General features: G+C 47.0%; 1 protein-coding gene across 2 annotated transcripts in view; it reads right to left on the reverse strand.

Moving 5' to 3' along the window:
• Positions 1 to 245: 245 nt before the first annotated feature.
• The window catches only part of LOC144687341 (hepatocyte growth factor-like), a 71,624-nt gene continuing 57,074 nt past the window's right edge, over positions 246 to 14,795 (reverse strand). For both annotated transcript variants that reach the window (XM_078553327.1, XM_078553328.1), the window contains one exon: positions 246 to 1,197. In XM_078553327.1, coding sequence (XP_078409453.1) covers positions 1,009 to 1,197 — 189 coding nt within the window. In that variant the 3' untranslated portion in view covers positions 246 to 1,008. The remainder of the gene's footprint in view (positions 1,198 to 14,795) is intronic.

Raw genomic sequence — 14,795 nt, forward strand, 5'->3', positions numbered from 1 at the left:
GGCAGATGAATAAAGAAGTAAGGCTGTGTACAGATGGCATCACAATAGGAATAGGACACAAATTTGTAGAAATGCCTTTCTCTGCTGCCAGTTTGCAAGAGGTGTTCCTGCAAACAACACTTTTTCATAATAGCATGGAGGCAGTTTCGCTCACTCAAGGAATAAGTAGAGGCTTAGGTGCAAGTTATCTGATTGCCTTATTAACAACAGGATGTGAATAAAATTATTTTTCTGTGTTTGAATTTGAAAAGTGATATGAATTAGCTTTAACACCATTTTAGTCCATGGGATGAATACTACCCTCCACAGACCACATTTGAATAACCACGTAGTGCTTAAATTTTAATGAAGGTTTCAGTCTTAAAATGCTGATTTTAAATCCAGTTCAGCAGACATGAAGCATTTTGAAACCCTAAGTTGCAGAAATTGAAATAAAATGTAAATATCATTTTCTTGGAAAATTTACATTAAATTGTTGGAAGGCTACTGCTCCTAAATGAGCCCAAACCAAGTTTCAACTATAGATAACAATCATCTTACTGTAGAGTCTAGTTCTTTGCTTGCCCTACTTCAATGCCAAAGGTTTTGATCAACATTCTTAAGCTGAGCAAGAGAATTTTTAAGAAACTAATTTGAAATAAGAGTGTTAACGGTTTAAAGGAGTCTCCTGTAATGTCTGTCTTCAGGGCAGACATGCAATTGTTCCAGCAAGAAGAAACGCAGACATAAAAGATTTTCAAATGTAAGATATACATTTACATGAAATGTTTAAAAGGCTTCCTTATGTGTGTCTACATTGCTGTAGTTGTGCTCTTTCAAGTTACCTCAGGAACTCTTCCAAAAACACATACAGATATACAGATATAATCTACATCAAAGAATGAACAAAAGGTCAGATAAATCATTTGTAAAGGAAAGTATCAACAGACTTGATAAGTTTCTGCAGCAACATGGATCTTCAATTGATAAATTATGTATTTGACAATTAAGAATTTCCGTGGACATACATTATATTAATCGTGTGTGGTTATTTTTTCTGTATGTGTTAAAAACTTTCGTTATCCATGTAACATAGTACGACACCCTCACAAAAATTCCAGGACGCTTTGGTTTCGCACAACCTCGGCCAGGAATTATGACACCTTGTAATAGGTACTGGTCACCTTCTTCACAGACTAGAGGACCACCATAATCTCTCTGCAAAGAGAAAACCACAAAACTGTAAGCTATTACAAAATGACATATCGTCAGCATCAGCGTATTACACTATTTTTTTTTTGTTCTGACATCTGGAGATGATATATGGCCTTAATTATATAGGAACAGTTTATTTTGGAATAGCTGAAGCTCCATGTGCGCAGTATAAGATTAATAAAGTAAAGATTGCATTTAACACACCGAAAAATATACAAGAACTGAAAGCTATTTGATCAAATAATATTCAGAGCCAAAGTGGGAAACAAAACAATTATTAGAATGGTTATGTTCCAGCTCTATGGTAAAAACAAAATCACTGATGCAGTAGAACAAAGTTATTGAGAGTTTACAGTGATGGTTAGTGAAACATGCAATGGAATCAAGCAAGCTCCAAAGTGTGGACACCACTACAATAAAGACTCCCAATTATGTTGAAAAAATTAAATAGGGTCGTAATACCATTATTCCGCCTGGATTAAAGGTTGGTCTTTAATACATTTGTACTTTTATCAATTTTACTGACTTTAAACAGTTAGGACTAATGATATTAATGAATAATTAGTTTGATTTAGGCTAACAATGCCTGACAGAGTGGGGAAGCAAAGCAATTAATCCACAGTCAGAACACACACTTGCCGTGAAGTGGATTATAATCCTAGACCTCTTTTAGGACTATGCCAGATCAGGCGTATTCCTCGGATGATCACTCTCACTTAAGGCTGAGAAGGACAGGCCCTACAGACACTTAAATGGGTCTGATGAACTGATCCAATTCTCCCCTAAGAAAAGAAGCCACCAGAGAATGTTACTGTCCTCCAGAGAGCATTTTTAACACATTTTAGCTAGATTATAAAAACCTGGATATTGTAAAGAGCCCTCAACAATGTACCTTTCCATTGAAGTGTGTATGGGGTGGCTTTCTGAGTCTGAATACAGAAGACTATATGAGACATTATATTTTCTAAATTATATTAAAATTTGAAGAACCGAGCCTGCAATTCACTTTTGATGGTAATTGCAACATTGATAGTTCTAGAAAAAGTATAATCTTGTTTCTATTAGAGAATCCAAGTCTTATTAATATTTGAAAGAGATGTTTAAGATATCCATCAATAGTTAGAGTAGTATTTACCTTAAATCCCCTACTAGAAAGCTACCAAGGTCTAGCAAGATACCTTTACCCCAATTAAGGGAAGAATTATATCACTACATGACAGCAGCTAGGCCTTTACTTTGAGAGAAGCTGGATTGAATCCAACTAATCCAAAAATCCTACTGTGTGGTTCAATATTTATACCATAAAAACCTGAGCCAGCAGGAAGCCTGTTAAGCACACAAGCTTGTTTTTGTTAACATCCTTTAAGTAAACAGGATACTGAGAGGTGCAGATAATGGTCACCACACTAAGTTTCCAGGATTTATTTGACAAGTTATTTAGGGTCATCCTTAAGATTATCCATTGTTAGATTATAGCATCTTACAATTTATCAATGCCTTGTTGAGGTGATGTAGAGGCCAGTTCCTGGTTTTTTTTTTTTAGAACTGCCTTGTGTTAAAGGATATACCATATCCTATGCTACAGGATGTTATTGTCCTTGAGCATACAATAATGCCCAGGCACGTTTATAAACTTTTTGAACCTTTGTCCAGAAGATGAACTCTGCTTTTAAATTTAGTTGCTACTTCATTGGAGAATCACTATTTTAGTCTTATAACTCCGTATATATAGCTGGATTTTTTTACAACTTCGTATTTATTGCTGCATTCCTTCACAGCTGGTGATGCAGCTCCATCATGTGCACTGCACTGAAGGGAAACATAAAGTATCAAGAGCTGTTTTAGCATAAATATGACTTTAGTGAAAGGATGGGAAGATCACCTACTTCAACTTATCAAAAACAACAAACTTGAGCGCAGCAATTTAATTTCTAATACCCAGAAAATCATCGTGCTCCCAGAGGGTTTCATGGTGGGCAGGAGCAGAGAATCTAGCGGGAACAAAAGAGTCGGATACCCGCCAGCATTAAGATAATTTGAAATTTTCCTGACCCGGGTTAGTGGCGGGTCGGATATCCTGCTGAGTAGTGGCGTGAATGCCATTTGCATTCATTACCATCTCATGAATGCCCATTAAATATGCTTCACAGCGGAATCATGAGCCACCTCCCAATCTTGCGTCATGCCAGCGGGAAATCACGTCAGCCTGAATCTTGTTCAAAAAAAAGGTGGCGCGCATGGTTGGACCTCACTTTGCTCGCCACTTCGAGGTGAGTGTAATATACATAGCCTACCTTCCATAGCACTGCACCGGTCTCATTGCGATGCCAGTGGAACGCTGCACTGCTAGGGCTGTAGGGTTGGTCTGCCCCCAGTGGCTGCCTATGTAGTCACAATGACACAACTGTGCAATGGTACTGAGGCATTCAGACAGAGACCAGTATTGCAACCGGTGGCGGTTGGTCTGCTCTTGGTGGATGCCACCATTGTCCTGAGGAGCACCACTGTGCAGTCGTACTCAGACAAGGCTGAAGTCATATTTATGCATTCAGAGACCAGCATTTTGTGGGGGGGGGGGGTTGGGGGGGCGAAGATTAGGGAAGGGTAACAAGTACATGGGGGCAAAGGGGCTGGAAGGCTTTGTAAGGGGTTGGGGAGGGGTAATGTACAGGGGGCAAAGAGCAACAAATCTTTGCAAGGGCTTAGTAGGGGGGAGGGAGAAGGATGGACGGCCAAGGGGCAGAAAGGCTTTGCCAGGGGCAGGAGGAGGGAGAATGATGGCAGGCAGAGAGGAAACCGAGAAGCAGGAGCCTGGCAAGGGAAACTGAAACACTGACAAACAAGGGGGTGAATGGGATGCCATATGTATGAATGGGCAGGGATGCACACAGATTCTAGAATAGGAAAGGTGGGGTGTTAGTGTGGCGCAATAGGTATAGCCGCACGGAGACTCATGGGGCGAGGTGGGTGGAAAGGGAGACAGTGTAACGTTCAGTCATGGGGGAAACAGGGAACTTATTAAAAGTCAAAGTCCTTGATCTGGGGCTAGCAGATTAGAGTCAAAGAATAGAGACAGTCCTGGGGCTCTGTGAACCTCACAGTCAAGAGTCAGAGAGTTCAGACAGTCATGGGGAGCAGTGGGCCATGATGCAGGGCTATTCATAGCAAGCACAGTGTACTCCCATTCGGGGGTGGGGGGTGGGGGGTGGGGGGGGGGGTGCGGGGGCAGGGGCTGTGTGCTCAATTGGAATAGTGTACATCTTGGTGTGCATGGCATTTTCACAGTCGCTGTCCATTGGCTTGTTTGTCTTTGTGCTGGTCTGCAGATGGGATGGTAATGGTTATGGGAGGCATCTGCAGCCTGCATTTAGAGAAAACATAATAAAGTGGGGGGGAGGGGTGTGAAGCTTTCCTGGGGGGATTCTGCTCAGTAGGTGACTGTGCACACAGCCTCTAGGTGGGGAGGGATGAGGTCCACATGGGGCATGGGCACACCTGTAATGATGGGCTCGGGGGGGGAAGGGTAGGAATGTTGACCACAACAACAATGGGATCCAGTATTACTGGGGAAGGCTGGAAAATAACAGTAAAGAGCTCTATCTTCACACCATCAGGTTCCAGGTAAATTTCTGGGATGCAGAGAAGAATCCTATCCAGGAGGGTAGGCCTAGACAACAGAGATGACTCGCCAGACCTATGGTATACCAAAGAAGACTCTCCTATTTACAGCTGTGCACCTCGTGCTTGTTGCGAGCTCTGGTAGAACACATCTGCCACATTCTTCATGAAGACCTAATGCCCCGTGGAGTTGGGGGGTAGCCCCAGCCAATGACTTTAAAGGTGACTATGGCGCTCAATTTCTTTGCCTACGGGTCGTCCCTGGGAGCCACAGGGAACCTGTGCAGCATCTCGCAGTCGGCCACATGTAGATGCAGCAGGGTCACAGATGCCCTCTACAGCAAGGTACATCACCGCGTGAGGTTTGCACTCGAAGAAGGTAGCCAAGCTGCGCAATTCAATGGGTTTGCAGCTATCTCAGGCTGCCCAAGAATGCAGGGTGCAATCGACTGTACTCATGTGGCTTTAAGATCTCCATGTTTATCAACCTTAAAGGCTTTCAATTCATCAATGTTCAACTGGTATGCGATCATCAGAAGTATATAATGCTTTGTGCAAGGTACCCTAGGAGTTGCTATGACTCATACATCCTGAGTCACTCTCAAGTGCCCCATATTTTTGAAGGGCCTGGTGTCTATAGGGATGGCTGCTTGGGGATAAGAGGTACCCACTTAACACAGGCTCATGATACACTTGCATCAGAGTGCTATGGAAGAGAGGTACAACGCAGCTCACAGCTCCACACAGTCCCTAACCAAGCAGACCAATGGGGTTCTGAAGATGTGGTTTCGATGTTTGGACTGCTCAGGTGGCACACTACAGTACACACCCGATAGGGTTTCCCACATCATCGTTGTGTGCTATACCGTTCGCAATTTGGCAGTGCAAAGGGGTGATCCCTTGGCAGAGGGAGAAATGGAGGAGGATGAGAGCTCCTCAGAGCATGAAGATCAGGAGCCCAGGAACCTCAAGCGGGTAATGAGTGTCAGCTTCCAGGGGACGATGCCATCAAGGAAGCAAGTTGTGGGAGATGCCCGTGCCACTTCAATTGCCACCAGATTCCAGGAGGAATAAAGTGAAGGCAAAGGGGGCTGGCCACATTTCTCCTGGCCCTGAATGCCATTCCATTATATTGAAAGGGATGTCCAACCAGTCACAGCAAGAGCTAGTTCAGGATTTAGACTTGCACCATCTAGCCTCATGCTTCACCCGGGCCATGATCTCTAAGAAGGTCAGCGGTGCCCCCTGTATGTGCTCGTTCTGGGAAGTGAGAGTTGACTCAACAGCCAGAACGCTGCGAAAACATACTTGATGTAGTCATTCCCACATTAATGAGAAACTACAGAGACCGGTGAGATGAGGACATGGTTGGGTATTTCCTCCTCCCATCCAAGTCTTGTTCTTTGGTGTTACCACTGAGGAGACACAACTGCCACGAATCCCTCAAGGCTGCTGAGCTGCCCTCACACAATGATGTGTTGTGAGGAAAAAGGGTTACAAACACATTAAGCACACACTTCCAATAAAGACTTTAACATCTACCTGACATCACACAAGGGTGCGGAAACTACCTTTGGTGAAGTTGACATCACATGAATGTGAAGCTCACAGAGCAACACTATCACTGAGTTGGAGGATGGTGTTATGGCACAGTTAATGGTAAATGCTGAGCTACTTAAATCCCAAAGGAAAACTTGAAACAACTGCCACAACTGTTTTTCAATTTGCATAAATTTCGAGATGCGTGCCTTGAATTCAGCAGTAATAAGTCCACCAAGTCTTATAGGTTTCTTACAAAACTAAATTAAACCTTTATTAATAGAAGAAATGATTTTAAGTACACACACACAGATCTACAAATTACTAAATGATAACTTGTAAATCCCCTAGTTAATCTAACCCCCAGTTACACTTTCGGTAAGGCAACAGTAAGACACGTAGGCCGGAATTTTTAGCTCGGTGTGCAGGTGCAGGCCCGACATGCCCGAGCGTGATATAAAGCGCGTTGACGTCAGCTGAGCGTGCCAGCGTCAACACACATTCTTGCGATATTTTGGTAGGCGGGCGCGGGTTGAAGACGGAGGCGCGTCCGCCATTAATTAAGTGAACAGTTAAGGCCCTTGAGACACCAACTGTCTCGGAATTATGTAGCCCATGTGATTTTCAGGCCCTCACATGGGCTAAACGGGCAGGCAGGCAGGCCGCAATTTCAAAAAATTCATCCACGGGCGGGATAAGAGGGGTCAGGAGGCTTGTAAATGTGAGTAGTTTGTAGTTTAGGATATAACTTGCTGCTGGTTGCTTGAGTGAACAGGACATCTTCATTTTGCTTCAGAGCTGCATTGACAGAAATAAGAGGCTTCAGTTCAGGATTCAGTGTTGTTTTCCAGGCCCTAGAGGATTCATATCATTTGGGGCCTTCCAGATATTAGAGAACCTTCCCTTACCCTGGGAATGGGGATTGTGGTCTCCGCTGGAGGCACCTCCTCTGAGGAGTAAGAGAGGGCCAGAAGGGGGAGGAGGCCAGGTGGCCCCACTCAGCCTCCAGGGGAGTGACCTGTGGGAGGAGAGGTACAGGCACAAGGGGTGCAGGGCCAACAGGAAGCCCAAGGCGGAAGGAGCTGCAGAAGACGCCACTATCCTGCTGCCAGGGTTTACAGGCGGCGATGCAGCTACCTTGTCTGAGGTGCAATGACGAAGGAGGCTCCACCTCTCAAGGGAGAGCGTGACCTCCATTTGTCAGAGAATCGGCCCTGAGATCAGCCCTGACTGTGTGGGTGGACACCCCATGCCAGTGGCGCTGAAGGTCACAGTGGCCCTCAACTTCTTTGCCTCCGGCTCTTTCCAGGGGTCGGTGGGTGATCTTTGTGGAGTGTCCCAATCAGCTGTCCACAGTTGCGTCAAACTGGTGACAGACGCTCTGTTTAGGCGTGCATTGACTATCATTCATTACTGTAAGGATGAGGCCAGCTAGGCAGAGCGAGCCAGAGGCATTGCAGTGATTGCTGGGTTCCCCACGTCCAGGGTGCAATCGACTGCACACATGTGGCCATCAAGGCGCCAGCAGGTGAGCCTGGTGCCTTCGGCAACAGGAAGGGCTTCCACTCCATGAACGTGCAGATAGTGTGTGATCACAGGATGCAGATTCTACAAGTCTGTGCAAGGTACCCAGGCAGCTCCCACGACGCTTACATCCTGAGACACTCCCAGGTGCCGAGGCTCTTCAGTGCTCCAGCCTGACTGGATGACAAGGGATATCCCCTCAGAAGGTGGCTCCTGGTGCCTCTCCGCCACCCAAGAACAGAGGCCGAGCAGCGGTACAACAGGAGTCACGCCTCCAGAAGGGCAGGCGGTAGAGAGAACCATAGGTCTTCTCAAGATGCACTTCTGATGCCTGGACCGTTCAGGGGACGCACTCCAATACCCCCTGGATTATGTGTCACTGATAGTGGTTGCATGTTGTGCTCTCCACAATCTGGCACTGGAAAGGGGGGACGCAATGGAGGAAGATCTTGATGCAGCTGCACAGGCAACAGACGATGAGTCCAGTAGTGAGTCCAAGGATGAGCACGGTCAGGAGAACGCTGAGGGCATGGACGCTGACCTGGGCAACCTCCAGGGAGGCAGGGACACCCGGGACACTTTGATCCAACACTCCTTCAGCTAGCCTACCAAATAAGAGCCACCATCACATGACAGGGCTGCAGGCTCCATACTCCATCCCTGAAAGGACCAGTTCCTTGGTCAACAACATAAACTTTATTGAAATGGCACAGAGTGTGAGGAGAAACACGTCCATCATAACATCATGGCTTACCCTGCACCTGCAGAACAAATGAAGCATCCAGAGGCCAGTTACACAAAAACACATTTAATTAATTGGTGCCTGGCAAACATCCTATCAGTTAACATTGACAGGTGTTTTCCATCGTACCAATAAACACTGAACGGAAAAATGGGGAAACCAAATATCACCCATGATCAGGCCGTGTTGTGATTAAGGTGCTTTAAGTTTTTGCTTGTGGGTGCTATGTCTGGGTGCTCCCCCTCGCTGGCACTGGCAGTGGAGACAGCCTGCTCACTCTGCTGTCCTGTTGGCCTTAATGACTTTGGCGGTTGTCCTCTGGCCCGTGGAGCCTGTGCTGGCCCCGCCTGGGAGGGAGTGGCCAGTGCCAAGGCTGGTACCTCCCCAGTCGCCGCAGCCTCATCAAATGCCACAGTCACTGGCAGAGGGGCAGAGGAGCTGTTGCCCTCATCTGATGCACCCTGACAGGAGCGCGCAGAGATGACAGACAGGTCGTGCGCCAACATGAGGCCTGCGCCCTTCGGTGGCAGGCTTCCAAGGACGCAGAGCGCATTTGAATCGGTTGCCAGGTAGCCATTGGACCTGGCGGATATTGAGTACCCGCCCCCACCCGCCCCTTCGCGTTCATTCCGCAACCACACCTTACGCTGGGCAGGCCTTAATTGGCCCGCCCACCTAAAATCGCGGTGCACTGCCGATAGTAGGCGGCGGTCGGCTTCCCTACCACCCCCGCTGATCCCGCACGCCAAGAGCAAAATTCTGTCCATAGATTTTAAAAGACCCAGGCAAAGGAACACCATACCCTGAAACAGTCAACTTCAAAGTGAGTTTTCTTAACTTCAGTTCTTTGTAGACAGCAGCTTAAGGCGTAGGTGCTGGAGGCTTTTTCACACTTGTTTTAGATCTTAGAATTCCTTTCCTTGCACACAGTCTTCTCTCCTTTAACCATATTTTTCCCTTTGAATGCAAATTCCCATTGCTTCACTATATCTTTGGACTTTACCTTTCTAATAATAAAAATCTCTCATTGTGCCAATTTTACCAGTAGTCTTTGGGGAAAATAAACACAGTGGGTTGAATTTTGCTGTTGGCGAGCAGGGGGTGGGGCCCGCTCACCGATGCGTAAAATGACGCGGGTTGATGTTGGGCGGAACCCCCGACGTCACCGCGCCCCATTTAAATCTTCAGGAAGGTGGGGGGTGCAGCAAATTCAGCTGTGCGCCCGCTGACCTGTCAATGGCCAATTGAGGCCATTGACAGGATCATTAAAACAATTAAAAGACTTGCCCGAACAACCTTAAGGCTGGCGGGCAGGCCAGGAGCCCTGGCAGGGAATAGAAAAAACATGAAACCTCATCCACCGGCGGGATGAGGTTTCATGTAGGGATTTTAAAATTTTAATAAAGTGTTAGTGAAATTTATGAACATGTCCCATCTCATGTGACATTGTCACATGAGGGGGACATGTTAAGGATTTTTTTTTTCTATTTTTAATGTTTTTACAGCTGTCAGCAATCTCCCTGAGGCAGCACTTAGCCTCAGGGGGATGTGCGGTCTTTCGTGCGCATGCGCGAAAGAGTGCACTCTCGCATTTGGGGAATTCCCCCCCCCCCACCCCGCACAGGGAACGCATAGCGCTTCTCGGCGGACGTCACGCTGGGCGGGCCTTAATTGGCCCGCCCATTTAAAATGGCGGCGGGGCCCGCTTCTCCGGCTGGGATCGACTCCCCGTCCGCCGGAGATTGGGTCGGGCCCGCCCGCCCGACAGGCAGAAAATTCTGCCCAATATTTCACTCCTCTTTGAATTCAAGGTAGCCTGGTTTATTTAAAAATGCAGATGTTCCCTTTACTCCTATGTTTACCTATTTAACATTCAAACCTAGTTTGTCTTCTATTGCAACAAAGCCTTCAGACCAGCTGCCTTTAATTCAATTAAGTCACACACACAGACCCCATTATTACTCTACTTAATAATAACTTCCAATAACATTATGAAAGTTATTACATCTTCCTGACAATGGCTAAACCTCGGTGTGTGGCCATGGAGTCCAGGGCCAAGCGCAAATCTGGCAAAATCTGCTGGACTAAGGTGTCCATGGTGGTCGCTGACCTTCCCATGGTGACCTCGAGGTGCTCGCATGTTGGAGCCACTGCATCAGACAGAACGCAGATGGACTCCTCCATTGTTCACTCTAGTCTGCTGAGTGGCTGTCGAATCTCTGCCTGATGTTCCGCTGCCTGTTGCATCTCCAGCATGGAGTTGGCAGCCGCTTGCAGAGGGTCATCATCTGACCCAGACTGAGCGAGTGGTCTCCAGCAGCCCCCCCAAGTGCCGGAGACCTGGGCTGTGCCTGTCTCTGACTGCTGCAGGGCCGTGCCAGTGAGGCATTCTCCAGTAGGTGAGCCCGAGCCTAATCTGGAACAAGTGCCCACCAAGCTGTGACTGCGCTGGTGGAGAGCGTGGGTGAGTGCTGTGATGGTTCTTCCTCAGCTTCTTCACCTGATGTGGCCTGGAGACTGGGACTTATGTTGGCCAGCCTTATGGGCCTTGATCCGTTGGCGCCTAGAAGAGAAGAGAGCGTTAGTTTATGAGCCTGCGGATTATAAGATCGCATGTCACTCACTGTGAATGTCAGGATGTGATAAGCTGATGGAGGTGTGATCCATACCATGTTGCTGAGACAATCTGATCTCCCCATCCCCACAAGAGCGATCCCGGTCCTCCCCAGCGATCTTGGCGGCATCCTCCTCGAATTCTGAGGGGGCAAGGATGTCGGCCATCCCTCCCCCAGTCTGCGATCTTTCCCGCCTGTTGTGGGCTAGCTTGCCCTGGATGAAGATAAGAGAGAAGCATGTGATGAGAAGGGGTGGAGCACAGGTTGGGAGATATGCATGCCCCCTGTGTGTGGTGAGCCATCCCCAGGAGGGGCTGAGGATGGCTGAGGTGAGCAGCGCGATAGATGGGATGGTGGTGGTGGTGGTGGTGATGTGAAAGTTACTGTGAGACAATCAGTGGTGATGTGTGCCCGCTAATGGCTGTGAGAGATCCATAAAGAGAGTAGCCCTTTGAGTATATGGTGCTATGATGAGAGCTTGATATTGGAGGGCGTTGATGGATGACTTACCCTCGCAGATTGGATGAGATCATTCATCCTCCTCCTGCACTGGATGGCGTTTTGGATGCCATGGCCAGCTGTGCTGACCTCCTCTGTGATGGCCTCCCAGGCTGGAGAGGTAAGGTTGGAATGCTTTCTGGAGCCATCCCTGGGATAGAGCTCAACCCTATGTGCACACACTCCTCTTATCTAGGTCTGAAGCAGGGTACAGCCTTCTTCCTCTGGTTGGCAAACATCTCTAACAGTCTCCCGGAGATAGCTGGGCTCGAGAGAGTAAGATGTGTGGCGTTTAAATATGACACCCAGACCTTTGACTTCGTCAGGTAATGGCGGGGCGGAAGAATCAGCTCCTGACCCACCATGTGATTCAGCGAGATACTCATCTGTGCATAATTAATAAGCACCCTGGCACAGAATCGGGTGTGATTTCCCGCCATTCTGAGCAGCGGGATATGTGTCGCAGAAAGTTAGTTTCAGAAACAGAAAATTCTGCCCATAGTCATCAATTCACCATCATCGAAATGGATTTATTATTTCACCAGCTTTTTCTAGCTGTCAGAGTGTAGGGATAGTACCCCATGAGCTCAGACTTCAGACTTGACCCTTCGCTCCCCGCCCCCAAAAATGTTAAGTCAGTGAACTTTACCACTTCTCGATCACACCTCATCACTTTATTGCATTATAAATCAGCATAACAGAACACAATTAAAATAAGAGTAAAAGACTTCATCAATAGATGTTAATTTAACACATAACATTGTCTGATACAGCAATTACCACACCTTCAACTTACATGTATTGTCAATGCTCTAGCCTCCATTGGCGTTGGGCGTTGTGGCGGGCGTGAGTGGACAATATGATGAAAAGGCCAAAAATCAGTTCTACACTATCATGAACCTAGTTTGCGATTGTCCACTCCGCCCATCAATGGCGGGCCGCCTTTCTCACTGTCCAACGTCGGGAACCTAATTTCAATGCACTTGCATCTCATCATCTTGCCTGCTCGCCGGAATCATCCCCCCATACACTGGATCATCCGGGCACGTCAAAAAATGGCGGGCTGGAGTCTTCTTGCCTTTTGGGGCCATGTCTTCTGTGCAGCAGTCCTGGGCTGCAAGCATTGAGAGTTGTGTGCGTGGCTGCAGTTCAAGTATGGCGCCCGGTGAGGCGACAGAGCGGCAGGCGAATTGGAGGAAGCCTGCCAGTGAAACCGTGCGTTTCCCATGACTGTGTAAATAATGAAGTGGGAAGGGGACAATACGGAGTGAAAACCTGCCATTGCGGCCAACGGGAAAAACGTTTCACGCACCCACTACCGCACTTAATGCAATTCTCGGACAATTTCACCCTCTGTCTCAGCAAAAAAATAGCATTACTTTTTAGAAAGATGATGGTTCCATACAAAGTGAACAAGGTTTTAAACTAAAGGCTGGCAAGACTAACCACTTGATATCGCCCAGCTTATCGCAAACTGCTGACAAGATACAGAATGAGGCATGCACAAAGCATTCTCCTACATTTAGATTTCAAGTGGTTTTCAGTTTTCTGATGCTGAAGCTCTGTCAAAATGGCCCTCCTCTATCAGTGCTGTGTACAGAACATTACTCCCTTCAATGCAGAACTTAAATTTCAGTCATGATTCTTGGTCATTCTAGCATCGCATACCCCTCCCAATTTGCCACAGAGACAAAAAGAAAACATGTTTCCTGCCTCAAAACTAAATATATGATATATTGTACTTGTAATGTAGCTATTTTAGTTGAGTGGTGAATTAAGGCAGCTGTTCTGCTAAAAACTGGTCATCTTTCTTTCATTGGCAGAATGCTTCATGTTCAGATGGCTAACAGTTAAGGGTTTACTGTAAAACGTACTCAGTGCAAGAAAGTTAATGTCCTTCCCCGAGGCAGTTTTGGTGGTGGGAGCATTTAAATCAGACAAGAAGGCTTGTGAACAGCCTTCCTGCAGCATCGCCAATTGAGGCCCTTAAGTGGGAAATCAATGCCCACTTACGGGCATCATCCTACTGCCACTGGTATTCACCCAGCAGCAGGCAGGGCACTCACCATGTGGGAAGCCCGGAAAGCAAAGTTTGTCGTGGTCTCTTCTGGGCTTCCAGAGGGGATCCGCTGTTCAAAGGCACTCAGTACCCGATTGAAGGACCCACCATCAGGAAGGTGGGGCGTGCGCTGAGGGCCACCCTCATGCCCTTGTTGCTGATCCCCCTCCCCGCAACATGACTTCCATCTGTCACCTGTGGCCTGGATCCATCAGTGACCCTGGGCCTCGGGTGACTGCTTCATTTGGGGCTGCCAAGCATTGTACAGCTGAGGGCCTCTGACTGACTGGCAACTCTTGGCGGGGGTAGGAATTTCTGGCCCTAGAGTTCTTGATCCTCGGGAACGCCCATTGCTGCCCAGTTAAGTGCCTGATTGATACTTAATTTGGTGGGCTTTCCCGAGAGGAGACAACATGGGGCTTTCACTGGCTCTTCCCCATAAGGGGCTAACATCAGGGTTGCCTCCGTTAAATACCACCCATAGAACTCAGAATAATAATGAGCATTAGTGAAGTGACTAAGTTCTATCAGGATGTTGGTATAAGTTTTTTAGCATAGACATGTGGTTCCTTCCTTGGAGTTCCAAAACAGCCCCTATAATCTCTTAATCTTAATTCCAAGACATCTCATTAACTAAATTATAAATTGTATATAAAATTATATCCATATCAATTATTTTAGACTGATACGCAGGATCTGGAGTTAGAATTTCAAGTGCAGGTCCAAGACTTGACATTCAGTTAGTTACTGTTCAACAGTCGTTCATCTCTTGAACAACACCAATGCAGAAGCAACTTTCAGATATATATAAAGCTCATACAGCTCTGCATAATTTAAACTACTAAGAGAAAAACTACAAAATTGGATGAATATTTTAACCTAATGATAGTCAAAAACAAGTGTTCTAGAGTCACACTTTCCTGATTTAAATTTGTACTGACCTTCGTCAACATTAATGAGTGGAGGAAGACCATGGCCCACATTTCCCAGACTACCAGATGTCCCA

The sequence above is a fragment of the Cetorhinus maximus genome, chromosome 12 (genome assembly GCF_964194155.1).
Source record: "Cetorhinus maximus chromosome 12, sCetMax3.hap1.1, whole genome shotgun sequence".
NCBI lineage: Eukaryota > Metazoa > Chordata > Chondrichthyes > Lamniformes > Cetorhinidae > Cetorhinus > Cetorhinus maximus.